The sequence below is a fragment of the Uloborus diversus genome, chromosome 2 (assembly GCF_026930045.1).
Source record: "Uloborus diversus isolate 005 chromosome 2, Udiv.v.3.1, whole genome shotgun sequence".
NCBI lineage: Eukaryota > Metazoa > Arthropoda > Arachnida > Araneae > Uloboridae > Uloborus > Uloborus diversus.
The window spans coordinates 198,260,957-198,285,780 of record NC_072732.1 but is presented as its reverse complement, the minus strand read 5'-3'; the positions used below and the strand labels follow the sequence as shown (position 1 = coordinate 198,285,780).

At 36.1% G+C, this 24,824-nt stretch overlaps 1 protein-coding gene across 1 annotated transcript; it reads left to right on the top strand.

Moving 5' to 3' along the window:
- The first annotated feature begins 7,047 nt into the window (after positions 1-7,047).
- Positions 7,048-24,746, top strand: LOC129216240 (m-AAA protease-interacting protein 1, mitochondrial-like). Its single transcript, XM_054850438.1, has 5 exons — positions 7,048-7,568; positions 11,893-11,964; positions 16,471-16,594; positions 23,095-23,221; positions 24,521-24,746. Exons 1-5 carry the CDS (start codon positions 7,188-7,190, stop codon positions 24,606-24,608), a joined length of 792 nt encoding a protein of 263 aa, XP_054706413.1. The 5' UTR covers positions 7,048-7,187; the 3' UTR covers positions 24,609-24,746.
- Positions 24,747-24,824: the final 78 nt, after the last annotated feature.

Genomic DNA, 24,824 nt, shown 5'->3' with positions numbered 1-24,824 from the left:
TAAAGTAAAAAATTCATAAATTCGTATATTATTTTAAAAAGAGCAAAAGCATAATGAATTTCAGTAGTAAAATGTTTAACGATTTATCAAATGCATGGGCTATATCAGGGGCATACTTACATGATAAGCTGTGAGGGAACCGGTGGTGGGAGCAAGACCTAGGAATACTTATAACACTTTGGAATTTATTGCCAGACTGAATCTGGATTCGGTGTCTTATTTCACACATACAGAATAGACGCAATTGCAGACAATCATTGGTTGGAGAACATTACAGAAAAGATGGTTGGTTGCGTATTCCCCTCCGACATTATTTTGAAATGAAACAATGAAAGCCCTAAAATGCGTTTGAGACTCTTCCACTCTTCCCAGAAAAAAATTGCTTTTGAAGTTTCAAATATGTAATTTTAAGCGACAAATGTTGAGACGCTGGGGGAAGAAATAAAGCCTTTTTTCTAAAATTTTTCGAAGTCATATAAGGCCTAAAAATGCATCTTTAGACTACGTTAGTTTACATTAGGAAAAGTGAGAGAGGGTTCAGGGCTCTCAAATTTTCGGATGCACGGTTCTAAAAAGCCTCTGTTAAACGATCTTTAGAGATTTTACAGGAAGGTGAAAAAAATTTGGTCGCTCTTTAAAACTACTTTCAAAAGCAATCTGTGATGGCAACGTTAGACAAGAGGACGTGGAGGTTCCTTTCCGTAAATGGTTTACAATCGAAGTCTTGGAATCAATTTCTTTGGTTATGTTTGGGGAGAAGGGGCGGGTAAAATGCTGCTTTTCAAAATTGAAATTCTAAAAGCGAAGTGTCAATTATGTTTGGTAACAAGGGAGAAGTGTGGTGTCGGGTACTCTCACCAGGAAATTTCCTAAAATGAGATGCCTAAAAACATTTCAAAATTTTCCAGGGGGAGGAGGCAAAGGGGAAATACTCAAAGCAGTTCTGACCCTCCTAAAGTGACGGGTCTGAATAAAATTGTAATTTTGGGTTGTCTTTAATCTTGTCAAGGAGGTTATCATCCTCTTTTGGTTTACCCAAGCAAGTGGCGCAACAATATTTTTTTTGCTCCCTCCTCTCTCTCTCTCTCTAAATTAAAAAAACAAAACAAAACAAAAAGAACATGTAGTAATCTATTTCTTTCTTTGACCAATACAAGTCATTATATATAAGAGCAGGGTTTTCCAAACTTTATAGACAACTGACCCCTTTCAAGAATCAATGTATTCAGTGCAGGCCCCTGTAATTAGATTGTATAGAAAGTATAGATACCAGCAGTTTACAGAAGAAAGGGTACGGTACAAAAATCAAATTGAACAGATAGAAATCAATAGGTAAAAAAGGGGTAAAAATTCAAACATGAACATCAGGTTAACAGGGAGAGTTAGGTAGTTTCTACCAGCACTATTTAAATTCTTGATAGCTCGAGTCGAATACAAGGATCAGCACTGCTCAACTTCAGTATTTAGTTTTGATGACTGCGCATAGGCTGAAAAACCGGACGAACGATTGGTATATCCTGTCTGTCCCATGGATGCAGTTTTAACTACTCTAGATCAAGGGCGCCCATATGGGGGCAAGTGGGGGCGGAAGCCCCTCTTCCTTAGAAATTAGAACTTTCTTGCTTTTGGCACTTTTTCTCTTTGCAAAAATGTAAAAAAAAATTTTCTCCGACCATTAAAGAATAAGTTATTAAAAATGTCAAATTTTAATCACTCTAATCTTTATTGAACTCAGTTTCTATGGGAAAAGATCCTGCTAAACCATGGGGAAAATATCTAACCCCCCCTTAACATTTTGCATGTGGGCGTCCATGCGTTAGATAATGCATACATTTTAGTAATACATCTATGGTCAGCCCGCGGTTACTATGGAACTGGCAATCGTCCAGTTAAGACGGTCTTTACCGTCCGTTACCGTCGCAACATAGGACACGGTGTTGCGACGGTAACCATCTATGTATATCTGATGTAGTGGGAAAGTGCCTCCGCAAAATTCTGTACCTCAGAGTCAGAAAGACGTAAGTCACATTACGGCAATTATCTAGGAGAGAAGAACTTTTTTCTGGCTCATGCAAAGGATGGGGCGCGCGGTCTTTTTAATTTGGTAAAAAATTGAAAATGATTTTTTTTTAAATTTTTATTTATTTATTTTTTTAAGAATTACGTTCCCATGGCCCAATGCGGAATAGGTTTCCTCCTACATACACTAATAGACCAAAAATTGCAATTTTTGGACGAACGTCAGTCGTGAGGTACAGAATTTAGAGGCTAATACACATCTGCAAAAGCTGGCATTCCTAAAAAGTAATTTCCGCCAGTAAACCGGATCTTAAAACTTTCCATCTATCGGTTGGTCAGACAGTGTATTTTGTTTTCAGACGAAGCAAAAGGAGGTGGGGTTCTAGACAGACCGACAGAAACTAAAAATCTTCGGATCGAGGTACAAATTTTATACGCTAGACAAATTATTTTTTTGAATTTGCATAAAAATAAAGTTTAACATGGTTGATGAAATAATATTGTTCTGAAAGACTGAACCGCCAAAAGATACTTTTTAGTTCCCCAAGGGACCTTACCAGTAGGGGGGGGGGGGACTGATAATTATCTTAGAAGGTAGATTTTAAGGTTCAGATTTTAAGATCTGACGATCTGACGTTATATTTATCAAAGATTCATTTTCACGACGACAGACTACACGGTTTTGTTGAAGCAAAAAACGGTTCGCACCCTTTTTTTTGATCTTGTGGTAAGCGTGTCGGATTTGTTTTACCTCTTTCAGCAGCCATTTGCCAGAGGATGTAGACAGCTTCTTGGGATACATTCGCGGAATTGTTTCGTAGTGCCTGTTTCCGAATGTACTGTGTGACCACCGATTAGATGGAAAGGCAAACTTCCGGTTTAGAGGCGGAAAAGGACGCATCTACTAGTTTTCAGGGATGCCAGCTTTTGCAGATATATGTTAGTCTCAATATTAAACACAGTCACATTCAAATGAGAGGAACACGTGCATCAAATTTTTACTCCTCCCCCTAATTCACATTGACTATTCTTAACTGGACGTTTGCTGTTGTTGTTGCTGTCGTGTGCCATCTAGGCCGGTAATTTGAGGTGCGTACACACATGCCATAAGTAACCGTTTATAGGGTAGGCAACCATTCACAGCATAACAACATATTCACACAAAGAAAGGACAAGGACACGCCCGGATTACCCAGTAGGCCATCCTACTCCCTGGCCTAGGGGCGCACGTCACGGAGAATTTCTTTAAATTTTAGCTTTGTCCATGGGCGGACTGGGTTCTCTTCATCACCTCCCCCCCCCCCCCAGCCTTGACTCCCAAGGGCGCTCAGGTTCGAGAGCTTAAAAAAAATGCACATATACAAGGGCGCTAAAAAAAAAAAAAAAAACACGGAACCTTAAAGATTCGGGGGTGAACGAAAAAGAAAGCACACATGCTCGAGAGGGGGGGGGGGACGAAGGCACACGGGTTCGAGGGCGAAAAAAAAAACGGAAGGCGCACAGGTTCGATGGCGCACCGGCCCGTGGTCCGATGAGCTAGTTCGCCCCTGGCTTTGCCAAAGTAAAAAGGTCAAAAAAGTAAGTGGGTGTATGAAATCGATGGCCCCTTAATTATTTCAAACACAAGGAAAGTTAATGGGATTTCGTTTTTTGGTATAAGAGGAAGTCACTATTTGGTCAAAGTATCGACAGTATAAACCTAATCCTGTGTATAGTATTCATCCTGTGATATAAGGTGGGAAAGAGGGGGTACGGGATGATGGTTTTCTCTCGAAAAATTTTCAAATTTGTAGTCTTAAAAATGCATTTTAGCTTCATATTTTTCAAACACTTGAAATTCCACTTTGGGTGTCACCCCCCAGACGGGTGAGACCCATGGTAGACCACTCCTCCGCCCCCCTCCTGTAGCGATGGCACTGTAATTACGTTTGTAGGACTTTAGTTTTGAATACTTTCTGTGGCGATTTCCGAATTACTTCCCGTTAAATCCTCTTATCTAGCCTAAAATTGCATTTCTAACGCTTCCATTTCGAAAATTTCTTTGGGGGAGCACCCCCGAAACGATCTAGGAAGATTGGACGCCGTCATAGGCGGATTTAGGACTGAGTTCCTGGGGGGGCAAGATTTTTTTTTTTTTTTTTTTAGCAACATTTTTATTGCCCCCCAATCCCATGTTTTTGTCTGTTTCCCGTGCTGCATAAGTTCATGCTTTACTTTTTTGTGTGTCGTTTTCATTAATGTGTGTTTTCATGCTGTCCTTTTTGAATTGACCTTAAGAGAGGGAGCTGGTATCAAGAGAGTGACGCAGGGCTCCCTTTTAAGTGGGAAATAGAACATCTCCAATTTTAGGGGGCAGGGGGTTTCTCCCCCGGAGGAAATTTTGTAAAATGGATATAAAATTCTGCATTATGAAGCCTTATAAAGGTTAACTGGATAGACATAGAAATTGATGACTAGATTATACAGTTGTACAGTATTGTTCAAACTTTGTAAGAAACAGCCATTTTAAGTTTGAAAGAAAAAGATAGATTTCTCATTGCAACAACCTTTTTTTAATTATAAGTAGTGCAGAAAACGAAAAGGAATAGAGAAAAGGAATAGAAGTAGTGTAACATTTTTTTTTCCTGACTAAACAGATTAACAATATGCAGTAGTAATTGGAGCCCATTTTGCTTAGGATTTTCAAAGACTTATCTAATTATTTTCAAGGACTCTAGAATAAATAAAATTATTTAATGCACTTCATTTGTACTTTCCAGTCTCTGATATTTTAGTACTTGATTGTAAATTTTTACAGTCCTGTTCCAACTTTGTGAGAAATAGTTATTTTAAATTTAAAAGAAAAAAGAAACCAAACATTTCTCATGACAACAACTTTTCTTCAGTTGCAAGTGGAGCAGAAAACGAATAGAAATAGAAGTAGTGAGTATTTTTTTTCCGTGCTAAACAGATAGACAATATGCAGAAGTAAGATAAAAGCAATCAATACAAAATAATTTCCAAAATACTGCATTCGGGATTGAATAAATAGCAAGATATGAAATATGTAAGTCACAAAAATTTATTTGAAATAATATGTTACCAACGTGAGGACCATGATTTTTACATTTTTAATACAGGATGTGGCAAGGAGCTGAATTTGACATATTTTGGCATTCCTCCCCCTCTACCATTTGTTAGAAATTTTAAAATTTAAGGTTTGTAGCCACACGTTTCCAAATATTCAAGGTTTTCAAGCACTTAAAAATGAAATGAGTTTTTTTAAGCAATTTCCATTTTTTAAGGAACGAATCATGAATTTTTTTGGGAGTTAGGGACCCACTACAAAGCAGGGGCCCTAAGCAATAGCTTGTTTATCTTATAGGCAAATTCGGTCCCATTTGTAATTCACTCTTACCTGCAAATTTTTGCTTGATTTTTTTTGTAATTTTTACGAAAATTCGTCAGTTCTTACGGTTAAAGGATTTTTACGATTTTACCAATCTTTGTTAGGCTTTTATAGACTTTTATAAAATTTCAGCAAAGTTTTCCAAAACTTTTGATGACTCAATTATTTAGATTTCCATAATGACAAGGACTGATTCACTTAGACTTAGATGATTATGACTTACCTTACTTTTTAAACAGTATTTATAAAGTAAGTAAAATTGTACTCTCCCTCTAAGTAAAAAGATTCATTTAATCAAAACACTCAGATAACTGAAATTTATTCAGTTTGCGATAGTATTTATTTTCTCTCTCTCTCTCTTTGAGGGAGAGGGGGGAGAAGGAAAAAAAAACTTATTTAGAATTTCTCAAAAGGCCAATTAATCTACTAAGAACATAAATATTATGCAGAAATATACTTTAAATGTGGACACAAATCACAATGAGTGGATCGTTCTGTTAGCGCGAATGGGGTGGGTTGGGGGGAGTTCCCCCCCCCCCCTTTGCTTTAGGTTCTAATTTGTTAAAATAATCGTCAATTATTATAAGTGTTGCAGCTTAATGTATAGCTCGGTTTAGCCTATATTTTCATTCATATACTTGCCCAAATGGTTTTCAGTCCAAAATAGTGAATTTAGACACATTTTCAGCACCCCAGTGACAGCTGTACTATTTGTATATTTAATGTTCGTTTTTTTTTCCTTTTCTTTTCTCCCATCAGAAAAGGACATTCGCTTTTCTCTTCATTTTCATTGAACTATTCAAAAAAGAAAAAGTCATGATTTTTTTGTTTTAAGATTTTGGAAGATGTGTTGATACTATATAAAGTCCTCCCATAACTGGGGGGCATTTCCCCCTATAACTCCACCCATGCCCTTCTGAACTATTCAAAAAAGAAAAAATAATATATTTTTTTAATTTTTGGAAAATGTGTTGTTACTACATAAAGTCCTCCCAAAACTGGGGGGGGGCATTGCCCCCCTCTGCCCCCCATAAATCCGCCCATGGGCGCCGTCAATTGGGGCCGGGAACATTGGGCCCAATGTGCTTGGAGCCCAATGTTCCCGGCGCCCAAATTTTCCGGCTCCCAATCTTCTCATTTCATCCCCGAAACACCCTCTTGGCATCGAAGGAAGACAAAGAAAGATTTCTCATAAAATAATCTCTCATAAAATGAAAGATCTCTCATTTTGTCAAACAATGGGAAGAGCGAAGTCTGGACATACCACTGGACGCTGCCAAGCATAAGAGAATGGATATTGGGGGGGGGGGGGGGAGCGATACGATTTTGATAGAGTGCTGAAACGTGAGGTGGGGTATAATCCGTAAAGTTTGGCCTAGCGCGTAAATAGATGTTAATCCGGCCCTGCAGGCAGTCAACTTACAAGGGTGGCCAATACCATATAATCCGTAATTAAACTGTACCCTTTTAGGTTGATTTGAACGACGCATAATTATAATTTAACGAACTTTTGGGACTCTAAAATTTTCCACACACACACACACACACACACAAAAGAAAAACTAAAACCCTCCGGATATTTTAACTGCAATTGTAGCTTGAAGTGACTTTTAACTGCAACTGTAGCTTGATATAGTTGTTTACTTTAAAAACGAAAATACACTTTCGCTTTAAAAACGTCGATATGATCCTATCGCTTTAAAATTACAAATGCTCTTTTTCAGTTCTTTGTTGTTCTCATTATTAATTAAATTTTAACTTATAAACTCTCTCATTTAACATGAACCGTCTGTGCTTTAGGATTCTAAGTGCCAATTCTTCGTTTTTGCAAAATCATATGAATGCTTCAAAGCATTTTCAACATTCTTTCAAAAACTTATTTCTTCGCCAAAATGCAGTTGTGAAATCTTTAGAAAAGTTGAAATTTGGTGCTGCATTAAAACTCAATTCGTTACTCAATTCGCGTAGAATGTGCACTAGTCCTGGAGACAACGGTGGACCGAAGAGAAGCAGAAAGCCTGCGCTATTAATGGTGTTTGAACCAATAATGCGTCCTGAAGTATTACTAAGTATTAAGAATTGGATTATGGCAAAGTTTATTATACAGCCTTATTTAGATCAAGATTTTACATTGAAGGATTTTACTAATGGTTCCAAACAGGTGAATGAAAATGGGAAGATTTCAATAATTGGGAAATTGGCAATCTTGATTTTTTGCTGTCAAATTTTGGCACCTGCGCGAGGAATGCTTTTCCTTTGTATACATAAACAAAGAGTGGCATCTATTTGCAGAGGCGTAGCTAGACCCAACTTTCGGGGGGGGGGGGGGTTACTTCTTTTATATATATATATGTGTGTGTGCGTACATTTTTTTAGTATTAAAAAAAATAAGAGGGAGGTGAATCTTACATACCTTGGAATGGAGTGCCCCAATTCCAATACTTGTGTTAAACAAAACGAAAGCAAAGATTTTTTTTAATGTTATGGAAAATTCAACTTTTTTTTCTTTTCCCTCCATTTAATTTAAAGTGAAATTTTCTAGCAACGGTCTTGTCAAAACCAGTCTATCCAAATCAAGGGGGAAAATCAAATATCAGATGAGCGTGTTCCGTTCATTTCAGTGTGACTGCTTAATTTAGAGGCTAACACACATCTACAAAAGCTGGCAACCCTGAAAACTAATAGATACTTCCATTTTCGCCTGTAAACTGGATGTTTGACTTTCAATCTCATCCGTGGTCAGACTATAAAGACTATTTTTACTAACTTGGTTTGCACTAAAAGTATGAAATAAAATAAAAAAAAGACTTCTTGAATTATAACCCGCAAAAAATGAAATTGCTTTTCATATCGTTATATTTATATGTTGCTTTTTATGTATTTACATTTATGCTAATTCTAAAGCAGCTAATAAAATTTGAATGAAAAAAGTTAGGGAAAAAATATAGGCGGTAGAAAGTTATTCGCTCAAATGCATACCATCTGTTCTCGTCTCAACTCTTTATTTTTAATTTTATTAGCTGCTTTAGAATTTACATAAATATCTGTTTGGGAGAGCAACAGCAATTTTCGTGTATAATAAACAGAAGTCTTTTTTATTTTCTACTTTTTAAACATTATTATTTTATTTCGTTTTTAAACAATTTTATTCATGTAATGCTATGCAGTTTTTCTTTTGAATTAAAATAAAATTACCTTCAGAAGGGTCCGATGGGACTAATGCTGCTTTGCAGACTGTACTTCGTTTTCTTCAGATAACGTTAACTTCTCTTTTTAGAGCAATCCTTTTCGTCATTTTAATTTTTTTCTTTGGGTTTAAAAAAGCTTGTTATCGGTTTTGCTCGCTTCATTATGCAACAACTTTCACTTAGAATGTACTATTTTAACCAGACTGTACGTTTCCAAAAGAATATGCAGTAAATACTGGCTGAAAAATCAATGTGATTGCAATGGATACTCTAGCAAAGGTCGTTTTGACTATGACCTATGACACACACGAGACCAAACCAACAAAAACCTCTATCGCTTCGAATTCCGGTTATGCTATCATTTTTGAATTCGAAGCCCAATGATTTTTAAAGCAGCAAACAAAAACATTTTCTTCAACTCAGAAACAGAGGAATTGTCTTTAAGGGTTGAGGAGGCATGGAAAAAAGGGAGAAATGCATTCCATGAATAGGCTTTCCAGGAAGATTAACCAAAGGACAGTCGTTTCGCGCACTTTCTTGGCAAAAGAGTAAAGGGGTGAAATTCACAGGTTTGACATGTAAAAAAATGAACATTTCAAGTTCATGGTTAAAGGTCATTCAAGTTAAAAGCCATTTTGTTCTGTTATCTGGATTAGTACTGTTCTTTGGTTGCTCTCTTTCTTAAAATTGTGATTCCTTAGAAAACCGAAATGATTGGAGTGAAAAGAAAGTATAAGTTTTTTTCAAATGATGAAAAAAGGAAAATCGTAGAATACTGGCCAAGTTAGATTTGCAACAATTGCTAACCTCAAGAGGATAAATAATGAATCAAAAAAAAAAAAAGAAAAATCAGGGACCAAAAAGCAATAAAAGACTTTCTTGAAAAAGATATGCTTAAAGTTTCTTTTACTGTCAAAATGATTCCTTAAACTCGCAATAAAGCTCTTAAAAATGTAATAATAGAATAAATACCTAACAAAACTAATAAAGAGGAATTTTAATCAAGAGCCCATATTGTCTTTAGTATCGATTTCAAATTTTCACCATCATATTTCAAACTTCTGTAAAAAGTTTCTTAAAGCCCCCGTATCTCAAAATCTCTTTATCCCGACCACTGGGCGGCTCATAAAATTAAACATATTTAACAATTTGCAGAATCTATGACAAAGAAAGGCTGCATATACGTGGATTTCATAAATCAATCTCATTTCTAAAGCAAAGTGTCAAATTTCACTCAATTATCGAAAAATTGTCGCAGCAGAGGGAGGCGTCTTTATGCTTGAGGGTCACACATGGAGCAGATTTTCAATGGCATTGGGGGGGGGGGGGGGGCGGGAGCAAAGTGAATTTTTGACCTTTGTTACTCAGAAAAAAGTCGTTTTGATTTTTTTCTTTTTCTTCTTTTTTTTCTTTCTTTTCTCTCTTCTTTTTCCCATTTTTTTGAGACTAACGTTTCGGGGGGGGGGGGGGGGTTGTCCCCCCACTTAGCTACGCCCCTGTCTATTTGCATACGGTTACTGTAAAGCAATAGGATTATCATATTAAAATTAATTGCACCCAATTTCCCAATTTTTGAAGTATCCCCAAATAAATCTCTGCCTCAGGGTAACAGTAGGATATCTTACTGCATTTATGTGGGGGTAGATTTCTTACTGTTGCTCTAAGGTGACGAAATATTGGAATTGAAGTCTTAAACTTTCATACTCTCTTATGTTACTGTGTTGGTATTTTAATTTAATTTTAATTAAGAGATCATCGATATTGTTCCATCAAACATCTGGAAGGCAGGTTAGGTGGGTTGTTCCCATACAACTGACTTTTTTTTATGAATTGAAGTTTAAAGTAATAACTGATTAAATCTCTTGATCTTTATTCTCTTAACGCCTACTGGTGCATGAAGGCCACTAGTGTGGTATTTCATCCTGACCAGTTTAATGCCGCTTCTCTGGCACTCCCCCAGCTTGGCCAACCAAAGGCATTTCTTTCTTGTATGGCCATCATTGATTAAATGACCTCTAAAAAAATGTGCAACTCGACCTCCAAAATCGGGATGGATGCGAGTAGCAGACTTATTTCTTCCAATTTAAAGCTCTATTTGATTTTTTATTACATTATAACTTGAAAAATATAAAACTCACTTATAAATCAGTTCTTTCTTTAAGAACAAATTTTTCAATTTTATCATTTTTTAATTGATCGTTAATTTTGAACATGAAAAGTGGAAGAGCAATGCCTCTACAATTTTAAAAGTGCGGGGTAGTTACCCCCTTACCCCCCCCCCCGCACAAGCCAACCAAGGGTAGATAATGTTTTATTTTCAAACTTTATTATTTTTCACTTTATTTATTACTTCCATGTTTGATCAAAGTTACATAGAAACTACTTATTTAGCGATACCATTATTTGAAGGACTTTTAAAGAACACTAGACTATTAAGTGTATCATAATAAAAAATAATCTGTTAAATAATTCAATTAAGCTGTTTAAAATAAAGTGATCTGCCAAATACAAGAAATAAGCTAGTAAATGAAATGGAAAATCCCATTAAAATGAAACACCAAGTCAACTTTACAGTTCTAATAACACATAAAATAATCGGCTAAATAAATACATAGAGTAATAAATAAACATTAAAATGAACAATTAGAAAAGAACTTGGTGACAATATAAATCTAATTTTTAAATTTTGCAAAGGTTAAAAATAAACAAGTTTGCAAGCCAACAATGGAAAAGAACCAGCATCAATAATAACAAATTAGGCTTGTGCTCTGCAAAAATCAACCTTTATCTACTGCAGTGTAGCCAACAGTCTATAATTATTGTCTATAGGATGGGGGTGAAGGAAATATGTTTTTAAACCTCTAAATTGTTCAATTCATCTATTGAAAGTTTTCACTGTCTTAAGTTTTCCTTTGATCAAAGAGACTGTGACTTCCCAAAAAGTTTATTTTGCAGCAATTTTTCTATATCAGTTCAGCAATTTTGGAGACAAAAGCATTGCAAAGGTGTCATTTCTTTTTTAAAAAAACTTTGTAACAATGTTTATTGTCTTTTCTCATTAGTGTCATACATGTGCTTTATTATCGGCAAATTTCAGAGTTTCATTCACTAAATTGAAAAGTTCTCCTCTCTAGAAAATGTAACTTAGAGACACCTCTGCTTAGGCCTTTATGTTAAAAGTTTTCGTGAAAATTTACTTAACATTCTCTTTAAAAATATTGATTGGGAATTTGCATTTTTTAGTGTTATGTTTTGCATGTACTTTTGCAATTTATACATTTCAATTATTTTTCATAGGCCTTAGCTGTAGTTTCTTCATTACTTTCAGAAGGTGATTTTCAGTCATTAAAAGGACTTGTTGCAGAAGAGGTATGCACAATAATAAAATATTTTTAAATATTTATTATTCTTTAATATTATTGTAGAATATTTTTATCAATCAGCAATCAGTGGCATAATAAGAAATTTTTCTTGGGGTATTAACATGAAACATATCTGACCTTACTTAGGTACACTTATGTATAAGGGGGAGTTTGAACAAGATGGCAAAACTTTACTGGAAGATAGAACGTATCTAAACATGCAAGGATCATGCAGAACACATAGTCACAAATGAAATTCTGACCTTATGACAGATTTACCATGTAGCAAATGGGAGGGTCCCCCACGACATAGAACCCTAGTGAAGATCCAAAAAGACCCATGAGAAACATTTGAGGTAGTTTTGGTCATATCTAAGGGCCCTGTAATACATTACAAAAGCTACTTCAAACCTGTTATTTATTTATTTTTTTAATTTTTAATTTACTACTGATTTTTATGCCTCACATGCACACAAAGTCAGAAGCTGACGGGTGGAAAAAATAGGTCACAAATTTGTTACACAGAAATAATTTTACACAATATTTTAGCTGTTAAGAAAAATTTAAAACAGCTGTTGAAATTTTCAGCCTGTTGCTGTAGTACATGCACGTCATCAAGGACGTATACAAGGAGAGGCGTTGGGCCGATCACCCTCCTTTGAGGGCAAAGACAGATCCAGAAAGTTTTCAAGAAGGCGGTGGTTGATTTTTTAACTAACCTCTTTCTGCATATGTGGTTTATACATGAGTTTCACAGGATTTTTTATTTAAGGCTACTAAAATTTAGCCAAGAAGGTTTCAGAAGGTACTCCTTTCCTTTTTTGTTGAAAGAGCTATTCTAAAAATGCATTTTAGAGCTTCAATTTCGATATGGCTGCAGGGAACCAGTTTGCCCCCCCCCCCTAACATCACTGAAGGTCATCTAAAATTCGGCTGTTTATGCCTGGAATAGGATGTGATTGACCTACAGCTCAGTCACTTCCTATGTGGGCTGTTGAGTGCTAATAAGCACGAAACTGCAGTCCTCGGATGGAATGACTGAGCTGGTGGTGTGTTTTATGTATACTTGTTCCTTTAGATGTCTCCTATTACCAGTGGCAGATACAGGGGGGAGGGGTCATGACCCTCCCCCAAACCACGGGGAAAATTTTGAATATTTGCTTGAAAAAATATTAAAAAATGGCAAAACTATGAGAAAAAGTAAGTATCTTTTTGAATTCAATTTTTTTGGGTATGACATGAAGTGGTGAATACAAAGGGGGGGGGGGGCGTCATGGGAGTCGTGAACAGACTCCCCCTCCCCCACCTTTTGTGACAACACTTTTTTAATCTGTTATAAGATTCATTGCATTTATATGAGTAGGGAAAATGACTGCTTGAAAAAGACAGAAAAGAAAACCTGACCGAAATCACAAGTAACAATAAATAATTTTTTTATTACCTTTTTTTGGGGTATTACATGTCACTTTTCTATTTATATGTAGGCAGTAAATTAGCTCTGCTTGAGACAGTCTCTTCTTTGCGGCAGCTGTCTTCAGGCGCCAGTTTAATGAAAAGAAGTATCTGCCGCCCGATCGCTTTTTATAAAAAAAGTTAGAAAAGCCAAAAGTTATTGTAATGTGTCAATATTTTTTACGTAAAGTCTCTGTAGATTATTGTTTTCTGTAGTGATTTTTAGATAGTTTCATTTTTGTTTGTGCCAAGTTTATTTTAAATGAGCTGTAAAGAGTTAGTTTAAATCAGTGTTTTAGACTTGGCGCAGGGCAAGAAATGTAAAATTTTATTATGGTGTTTGCCCGAAACCTCTCTTTATGAGGGTTTCCATAATTAGCCCATGGTATTAGACAGAAACTGCTGAAAATCGCCGCGTGGTTTACAGGTAGAAAAAGGACTACCTGTAACCAAATTAGTGAAGCATTCGGGTTACAAAACATTGTCTTTTTTAAAAAGTTTTAAAAAAAACTGTTGAACCCAAAACCAATGGAGAGATATCCGAAGTTCTTATATCAGACTCTGAGACTGCGACGTCTTCATTCGCCTCTGATTTTTCGACAATGGAAAAGAATCGATGAGTATTCAGCAATGTCCGAATTATATTCATAAAATATTTAATTTTAAAGAAAATTTTCGCCACATTTTTTACTATTATTTAGTGAAGTTCATTGTATTTTTCTGCATACAAGATGGATGAGTGCCCTGTGTCAGGTATTGTGCTAATGTTTAATCAATATCTAAATGTATCTTGTTTATAAAACATTTAATTTTTATTAGATTTTTGTAGTATTTATTTATTGCATTGTGTTGGCTGGTGGGAATACTGTTCTAAACGGGTACAATACAACTAAACAGGTATAATACAACTTAACTAGGTTATTTTAATGTATTGAATTGTTATTAGTTAAATTTAATTAATAATAATTTAAGTATATTTAATTCAAAACAGTTAAAATTAATTAAGTTTTTGTCATGATGCATCGCGTTTAATTTTGAAAAAATATTCAAAAACCCGAAAAGAAAACAATTCTAGGCTGTGGAAGTGGGAGCATCGCAGCCGCACATAACCTCAGATCAACGACTGCCTTGAATGCCAAAGAACAAAAATTTAAAAAGACTTACCCCCTGTAGAATGTATGTGGACGATAGGGATGACACAGTGAGTACTGTACATTCTTTATTTCATGCTAAACTTCGAAGCAGACAAGATGACAGGACTATTGTATGGTGATCACCAGAAAAAAACATAATTCACTTAATAAAAAAAACACATCCGCGGGAGACATACTTAAAGAGTTCAAAAAAAGAGTGGAGCTGGAGCATTGCAAAGTTCGCTATAATTCGGAAAACGGGGAGTTCATTCGGATGGGTCGCCAAACATTCAAATTAAAATGGGCGCAGGACGGGCAGTTCACTTTGAAGATGGTGGGGTGTATTCAAGGATGCATCGGGTACCGACAATGTCAGTTGCAGGCCATGCTCGTTGAAAAAAAAAATGGCGCGTCGGTCGGAAATCTTATGGAGGAGGCGTAGAAGTCATCATCTACTTAAAATTTGATTTGGGTCAATGCGGCTCCGGATCATTGCTCGCAGCTATGTTGATAATCAAAATATGGTCATAATTGAAGGCACGATTCCGGCACATTCTGCGTGCCGCCATCGGAAGCGATACAGGCGATACACTTCCTATGCAATCATCACTGGTCGCGACGAAGTTTCACTTTCTTGGTTAAATGATTTAGAAATAAAATAAAAGAATTTTCACCTCATTTTGAGGTCATCAAACATCTGGCGGAGAGCCACGGCCGTCCAAGGACGCCGCGCACAGATCTTTCATTTTCGCCATCTTTGGAGAGAAACCGGAGCTGCCGAAAACGCGACCGAACAGACCAGGAGCAGCAAGCAGAGTGAAATCAAGTGGATAAAATGAATCAGCGAATGAGCGATCAGATACGGGTACGCGGCGATGCGCGGGAACCAATGAGTGCGTTTGGCGCCCAAACAATGAAGGGAATGGGACGCTACACCATTTTAATTGCAGACAAGAAGATGAAAAAAAATCGGATCAACGACTGAAAAATTGTCAAAAAGCTAGAGGATGGGAAAAATGAATAAATCACATATTTGATATCATAAAGTGCGTGAAATTTAAAGGGGAACGAGGGAAAAACGTGGAATGCACAAAAAAACAAAAAAAAAAAAAAAAACTAAATGGGGGAAAAACGATTAAAATGACAGAAAACATGGGAAAAAATAAATGGGTAAAAAAATGTGATATGCATTATCACAGTTTTCAACCAACTAATGGCCGATTTTGTGCTTCTGTTGACACCTAAAGAAAACTAAGTTCAAGAAAATTGCCGTACGTAAGACTATATTCTTGAGCATGACCCCCTCCCCCCCCCCTAAAATGAAATCCCGTATCCGCTCCTTTCTATCACCAAGTAAAGTTTTGCCATCTTGTTCAGACTTACCCTGATTTGTTATCACTCATCAAATGAGATATGGTTCCCTTACATTGAAACCTTAACTTTGAAAACCTACAATTTGTTTCCTCACTGCTATATTAATAGAGCAAACATATTAATTAATACAGGAAACTACAAGAGGTTGACTTTGGATGTCCCTCATGTGGTACATGCAAATAAATTAAATTCTAAGCAAAAAAATATTTTAATAAAAAATAACTCTGTCAGTAGTGCATCTGTACTAAATATGAAGATTAAAAAATGTACTTACTCCTGTTGCATTAAAATATTAAGATCTAGATCAAAACGCTGATAAAATTATAGCGTCTGATTGTCTCGCACATGATAGTAGAATGGTCCTAAAAGTAGCGATCAATTCCATTTAAAAATAAAAATAATAAAAGCTGTGTAAGGATAAAATAAAAGATATAACAGAGCAAAAAGAGATGTGTACCTACTATTGTGGTTTTGAAAACTTATAATGTTTGGTATTCAGTATTTGAAAATTTATCTTAACAAATGAGTGTCTTAAATTTCCAATTGTTTTCCAGGCTTTAACGGAAATTAAAAGCAATTATTCTGTATTGAATGTTAAAGAGAGACAAGATTTGTTGGTCAAAATAGCAGATATCTTATTTGCCTTTCCATATCAAATTGGAATAATATTCGATGACGGTAAGTTCGATTTTATTTTCTTACTATAATGTTAATTGTATTTTCATTGATATTTAAATCATTTCAATAATGTTTTAGTTCATGAAAATAAAATACATTTGAATCATTGTGCCATATGTGGCCTGAAGGTTATATTGCAGCTTATTTTCTTACTTGCTTCAGTAAAATCTTGAGAGAGAAAAAGGAGTTAAGTGTCAAACAATTGGTAAATAATTTTTCTACAAAAAGGCCTAGGAGAGATATAATTAAGACTAAATCTCAGGACAGATCTTTTTAGTTATTAATATTTATTTATGATGCAAACCTTCTTCAGATTTCAGTAACCAAACAATCTGTGTTCCGTGTTTTAGTCGAGTCAGATTTTAAATCAACTTTACCTCAAAATGTTGAACTCCTTTAACCTGTGGGGACTCCAGGTCAGTGGACTCCGGAACTCCTCTGACAGCTCCTCCTCTGTTTTACAGCTCCAGTTGATCAGCGCAATCAGTAGCGAACACGCGCGCTACTCAACTCTGCTCAGGAGAGTTAACTCACGTGCGCTCCATCGAGGCGAGGTTGTTCCTGGAGAGCTTGTGACCAGGTGTTTCACCCGACAGCGAACTTTTCAAATGTTACCTTTTACTGTTTAAAAGTTTTAATGTTTTAGTAGCCTTTTGCTCAGTTTTTAATGTTCATGTAGATCTTTTATAAAAATAGTTTTAAAGGACAAGCAACACAGCGTCCTTAGTGGTGACCCGGTGAACTGTAAATACGCAACCATATCAATGTGGAGTTAGAGTTGGAGACTTTAGTTATGCCTGCTGTTGTTTCGAGCTACCTTAGCGACTGTTTTCAGTTTTCTGGTGCAAATGGATACTTTTAAGACTGACGCTAAATGTCGGATTTCTACTTCGCAACTGGAATGGAGGAGAGTTATCTATTTCTGTGACCGAGAGAGTCCCCCCCCCCACAATTTTTTGTCTTGTATTTTCGTTCTGTAATATGTCTGAAAACGAACAAGCAGCTCTTAACGGTTTGCAACAGCAAATTACGCAGTTGACATTGCAAGTTGGGAAATTGTCTAAAGAGAGGGGTCGCTCGCCTTACAGAAAGCGGATTAGCTCCCGCGATAGAAATGACAGCAGAAACGGGCAACATACTCGGGGCAATTCAGATTTTTGTTTCTACCACAATCGTTTTGGTCAAAAAGCAAACAAATGCAGGCAACCTTGTGCATTCGCCCAAAAAGAACTAGTGAATGCTACCACTCACGATGGGGCAGGTAGCAAGATGTGTTTGGTAAACACCACAAATCGACTCTGTGTTTATGATCAGGGTTCGAATACCAAGTTCCTAATAGATACTGGCAGTGATGTTTCGTGCATTCCCGTCAAGGGTAATCAGCAAAATTGTCCAAATGCTTTTGAATTGTTTGCTGCAAATCATTCAAAGATAAAAACATATGGTAGAAAACTGCTGCAATTAAGCTTGGGTCTCAGACGTGCATTCAAATGACACTTTATTATAGCTGATGTTTCTATGCCCATCATCGGAGCAGATTTTTTGACACATTTTAATTTATTGGTCGACCTAAAACGCAAACGATTAATTGACGGTATTACCAAATTGGGTTCCCGCGGTAGTCTTGACTTTAGCCAACAGACAGCAGTCAAAGTAATAGTAGAAAATTCTATTTATCATGCTATTTTAAGTAAATATCCAGATATAACTACGCCTAACCCAAAATTTAAATGTGTTAAACATTCCACAGAACATCACATAGAAACAGTCGGTCCACCCGTGCATAGTCGCCCTAGGCGATTGCACCCTAAGCTGTTAGATACAGTTAAAAAAGAATTCGAGTTCATGATTGAAAAAGGTATTTGTCGATCTTCGAAGAGCCCTTGGTCGTCTCCTTTGCATGTTGTCAACAAAACTTCAGGCGGAATACGTCCCGTTGGGGATTATCAAAGGCTAAATGCAAAAACTGTCCCAGACAGGTATCCTATTTCACATTTGCAGGATTTTTCTTCTTCATTGTATGGAAAGAAAATTTTCTCTAAACTTGACATTTTTCGTGCTTATCATGCAATTCCAGTTCATGAGGAGGACATCGAAAAAACGGCAATAACTACTCCGTTTGGCCTTTTTGAGTTCCCTTTCTTAAACTTCGGGCTTCGTAACGCTGCTCAGTCTTTCCAGCGCTTTATTAACGAGGTTTTGAGAGACTTGGATTTTTGTTTTGCATACCTTGATGACATCCTGGTATTTTCAAAAACAGAGGACGAGCACGTAGGACATCTGGATCAAATTTTTCAAAGACTTAATGATTACGGAATTCAGTTAAATACTTCAAAATGTGTCCTAGGGGTACCTGAGTTGTCATTTTTGGGTCATATAATTTCATGCAAAGGAATAAAACCTTTACCAGAGAAAGTGCAATTAGTTTTGGATTATAAGGAACCAAAAACTGTAAAGGAACTGCGCGCATTTTTGGGTCTAATAAATTTTTATCGTAGATTTATTCCCAAGGCAGATAAAAAGCAGGCTATTTTAAATGAATACCTTAAGAATACCCCCAAAAACGCAAATAAAGAAATACAGCTCTCTGACGAAGCCAGAATTACCTTCAATGAATGTAAACAACAGTTAGCTGAAGTAACCTTGTTGGCTCATCCATCAAATAATGCTGAACTTGTTTTATGTATGGATGCCTCAGATTTCGCGATAGGAGGTTCTCTTAACCAAGTAATCGATGGTGGTCTTCAGCCTCTTGGGTTCTTTTCTCGAAAACTTTCCGACACAGAAAACCGCTATAGTACATACGATCGGGAATTGTTGGCCATTTTTGCGGGGATAAAACATTTTCGGTACATGCTAGAGGGAAGACAATTTTGTGTATATACTGATCATAAGCCTCTTACTTTTGCATTTCGCCAAAAATCTGAAAAATCCTCACCTAGGCAAAATAGGCAACTAGATTACATTGCACAATTCACAACAGATATCCGTTTTGTTAAGGGGTCTGAAAATATTGCTGCTGATACTCTCTCTCGGTTATCAGTTTTAGATACTCCCTCTAATGTCGAGTCCTCTACTGAGCTTGAAAAGGCATGCATGTTTCCTGCCTCGAGTGTCAACCAGATAGATCTTCCTTCGTCGACGGACTTTGTTGCTATCGCAGCAGAACAGAAGTTGGATACAGAGCTACAGAAACTTCTTGTTTGTACGGCGCCAGAAAACAGCCTCAACCTACAGCCCATGCAGCTTGGCCAGGGCACAGCTCTATATTGTGATGTGCGAGATGCAAGTATCCGTCCATACGTCCCAGTGAAGTTCCGCAGAAAAGTTTTCCTGAACTTTCACCGCTTGTCACACCCAGGCATTAAAGCTTCGCGTAAACTACTGCAGAAGCGTTTCGTTTGGCCCGGGATGCACAAGGACATAGCGGAATGGACTCGTGCTTGTATTCAGTGCCAGAGGTCTAAGGTGCACCGACATACAGTTAGCCCGCTGAAAAGCTTCAATCTGCCTTCACAACGGTTTAGCCACGTCCACGTCGACCTCGTTGGACCACTCACTCCTTCGAATGGATATCGTTATTTGTTAACTTGTGTTGACCGCTATACCCGTTGGCCAGAAGCCGTCCCTCTGGTTGACATTTCTGCAGACACAGTAGCACGACAGTTTTACAGAACGTGGATCTGTCAGTTTGGAGTTCCAGATTTCGTCACTACTGACCAAGGTAGACAATTCGAGTCCGAGCTCTTTACGTCTCTTACAAAGTTCCTGGGAATCTACAAAATTCGGACATCACCCTACCATCCGTCTTCTAATGGACTGGTGGAAAGGTTCCACCGTTCCCTCAAGCAGTCGTTACGCTGTCACACTTCGACTCATTGGGATGAGGTTCTTCCTACAGTGCTTTTGGGGCTCCGAACAGCTTATAAAGCTGACCTTTCTGCAACCGCTGCCGAAATGGTGTACGGCTCATCCTTGCGTCTTCCAGGAGAGTTTTTCTAGCCCATGGACACCAGCATAGTCCTCGACCCTACCAAGTTTGTGCACAAGCTGAGAGACTGTATGTCATCCTTAAAGCCAGTGCCTACTAGTGCCCACTGCAAACGCAGTCCTTTTGTGCAGAAGGACTTGTTAACGTCGACTCATGTGTTCCTTCGCATTGACTCTCTACGAAAGTCTTTGGAGCCAACTTATTCCGGTCCTCATGAAGTGCTCGCTAGACAGGAAAAGACTTTTTGCATTAAAATCAACAACAAAGAGGCAGTTGTGAGTATAGATCGGCTAAAACCTGCTTTCCTTTGGGTTACGGATACTGGATCAACCCCATCACCTCCAGTACAACCTGAAAAATTGACTCCGGCATCCTTGGAACTACCTACTAGTGCTCCATCGAAAACCACAGAGGAGTTTTACACCACGCGATCAGGGCGTCGTGTTCGATTCCATAAGTATTCATAAAACGTTTCGTTGTCACTGGAGGGGGAGTACTGTGGGGACTCCAGGTCAGTGGACTCCGGAACTCCTCTGACAGCTCCTCCTCTGTTTTACAGCTCCAGTTGATCAGCGCAATCAGTAGCGGACACGAGCGCTACTCAACTCTGCTCAGGAGAGTTAACTCACGTGCGCTCCATCGAGGCGAGGTTGTTCCTGGAGAGCTTGCGACCAGGTGTTTCACCCGACAGCGAACTTTTCAAATGTTACCTTTTACTGTTTAAAAGTTTTAATGTTTTAGTAGCCTTTTGTTCAGTTTTTAATGTTCATGTAGATAAAAGGTAAAAATAGTTTTAAAGGACAAGCAACACAGCGTCCTTAAACCCATCTACTGAAACTATTGGAGAATATTTCTCTTTGCCTTTTTTCAAAAAAACTTTCTTAAAAAGATTGCCTCCTTCCTTTGATACAAAATTTAGGTAACAAAAAGTATGTGGATGTTGTTTATATTGATTTGCAAAAAGCTTTTGATAAGGTATTTGTAAAAGAGACGGTGACTCCCTTTAATGGTCACAAATTGACACACTTATGGCTAAGATACAGGGGTGCCCCCCTCAAGTTAAATGGTGCAAATCCCCCTTCCATTTTTTCTCTACTCTCTTTCCCTTATTTTACAGCTCTCTACACACAAACTAAATAAATAAATTTTAATAAAAAAATTTAAAAAAAAATTTAAAAATCCCCCCTCCCTCCCCCCCCCCCCAAAAAAAAACAACTTTTGATGGCACCATAATCCCACCTTTGTAAACATCCCTGCCAAGATAGTTGCACGAGGGAACAGAAAAAGGTTCAAATCTTGGCCAGGACATGGATCATACCGACTAGCATTTATTATTTCCTATGTTATAGTCCTATAAATAATTGTAAAGTGTTAAAAATTGTTTTTGCTAATAATTCATGAATTATTGCAATAATAGCATTTAAAAAAATAAAAAATGATGAGAGATGGTGTAAAACCTGGAAACAATTCAATATGGCCTTCCTCAAGTTAAATAAGCCATTACTTCACTTTAATTCACCATTTAAGGATTTTATAAGGACTCACTGAAGTCTAAAAACTCTACTAGGGTAAATGGCTAGTGATCGGCATGGTTAATGGGTTTTTTCATTGGGACTATTGTTGAACTGTGATGTTGCAGCTCTAATTTATACAAAAGACTAATTTTCATGGTGTTAAAACTTTAAAATTGCACGTTTATAGCTGAAATTCATTTTCAATTATGGTTTATATATATATATATATATATATATATTGGCAATTGGAATAGTCTGGTTATGGTCATACTCGCTTAGTTAAGAGCATACTTAGTAATGGTCAAGGCTATCTGCATTCAACTATTTTCAAGAAATACACAAAAAAGTATTTAACAGTGATAAAGCACCTGTTTTTCTAACAATATAATAAAATTTCAAGTTACTAATTCAACATTAATTTATTACTAGAAACAATTTAAAATCAATTATTTCGTATACGTGTACGGTACTTTTCCTTTTATAGGTATGTCACATGTGGTGCATTTTTAATCTTGGCAATTATTTTTCACTTTATTTATTGCTGCTATGTGTGATAAAATTTAACTACTTGTTTGGATGTAGCATATGTCATTTTGTCATTGTAAATTGCTTTGAATTAAATTAAAGTCCTCACAAGATTAAAAGCTGCATGAAATGTAAAATAATCTGCCCATTAAAAAGAAAAAAAAAGGCCTCATATGTGAGAGTAAAATTAAGTTACCATTAAATATGTAGGGAAAATTTTCATTCCTAAACCTATTGCCCCCTTCAAAGGGATGGATGGCCCTTGAATAGTTAGTGGCCTTTAAGAGAGGTTTCTCTGTGATTTAAAATTTACTTTTTGTTTGAAGTTTCTTTTGAAGAAAGAACGAGGTTGTCTTTGAATATAGCTCAGTTCTTTAAAATTATTGTCTGTTATATCAATGCATAACATTTAAAGGTTTTATGTTAAATCTTGTGTTTCTTACACAGAAAATTTTTAAATCAAATTACAGATAATCAAAAAAGATTTGCAGAAATAACTGTGGTGTATCATTGTTTGAGTGGTTTTGAAGAACTAAGACGGGAAGGAAAAGTTATTACAGAAGAGGCAAAAGAGGATTTAAAGATATGTAATTATAGGTAAGGAATGATATAATTTGTAACTGGTATAAAAGTATGTGTTTCATATTGATGAAGAATTTTACTTTAAAACATGATGATTGTCTTGTTTTTTTTAAATTTTATTCATTATTTTTTAAAATCTTGTTCATATGTATCCCAGGCTTGTTTGAAATGGCTCTGAATGTGCCCACCCCGTCCTATTGGGGCACATGTGGAAAAGGTTTTTAAAAATACCGTAAAGTAAAGAAATAATATTTTTAAAAATCTCAAAACAATCCATGACCCAAGTAAGACTTATTCAATCACAGGGATGTCTTTGCTCTGAGAAATTGATAATATTTTCCAAAAAATAAGGAAATGAAAAAAAAAATTGTTCACATGTGTCCCCCTCCCCCAATATATATTTCATTTAAATTTTTCTGTGGGGAAATCAAGGTAGTTTGATATCCATGATTTTCAATAATGCTTCAATGATTAATTTAACCTTTTATATAATGAAGGGACTTTTCATTCTCACATATTCTCATGGGTATTAAAAACCATGGGAGACTTAATTTCAGCTCTGTGCAGTTCTTTAAACTGTTAGATGGCAGCACAAGCCAATTTTTCCTCTTGGGAGCTTACCAAGACGATAAAAAAAGTCAAAACGGATTAAAACTTTAAATATTTTGTTATAGCTCTTTATCTTCAAAAAAAAAAAAAAAAAATAACAGATGAATGGAAAAGGATTCTCAACGGCTGCTCTACACAAAACTTACAATTCTTGGATGTTTCCCCACTTGAGTTTTAGATTAAAAAATCTATAGAAAGGATAAATTGTTGTAAGATATTTTTTACAGTTATCCTATAATTCTAAGGTCTAGAATTCATAATTTTGTCTTCGAATTATGGTAACAATGTTCAAATTTGTCTAATAAATATCTCTTTTTTTTCCTTTTCAAACTGGACACAATTTTGCTATTATAATCTTAAGTGATTTCTTGCAAAGGTTTACATACTTAATGAGAATATAAGAACGTTAATTTTCTTTAAAAAATTATTAATATTATCAGAAAACAGTATTAAATTTATTTACTAGTTTTTCAATCAGAGCAAAACATTTGTATAGTTAAAAAAAAAAAAAAACCCTCTGCATTTTTTTTTTTTTTTATTTGCCAGAAAATGGTCAAGAAACTCTGATTTATTGGAAATTACAATTCTAGTTTTATTATGCAAGTTTTATGAAAATTTGTTGAAAAACTAATTGATATTCAACAATAATTCAACTTTGTTGAAAATTTGATTTTATACATTGAAGTTTTTAATTGAATATTTCAGGTTTATAAGGGAGTATACTAAAGGAGTAGAAAGCGATTGGATAATCAACAAACTAGGACACTTTAAAATTTGCCATTTTGAAGATTAATAATTATTTGCATCAGATTTGAAGAAAGAATGTTTTAGCTTTTGTATGTTTCTTTTTGATTGAAACACTGTTATGACATATTTTCATGTAATTTCATTGTACTGTGTTTGTTACATGATAAAATGATGCTGCATGGTTCTTCCAATTGTCTGGTGTTATTTTTAGCAAATGTCAACAAAAAGGCTGTGACATAATTGTGTGTTGTTAGCTGTTATC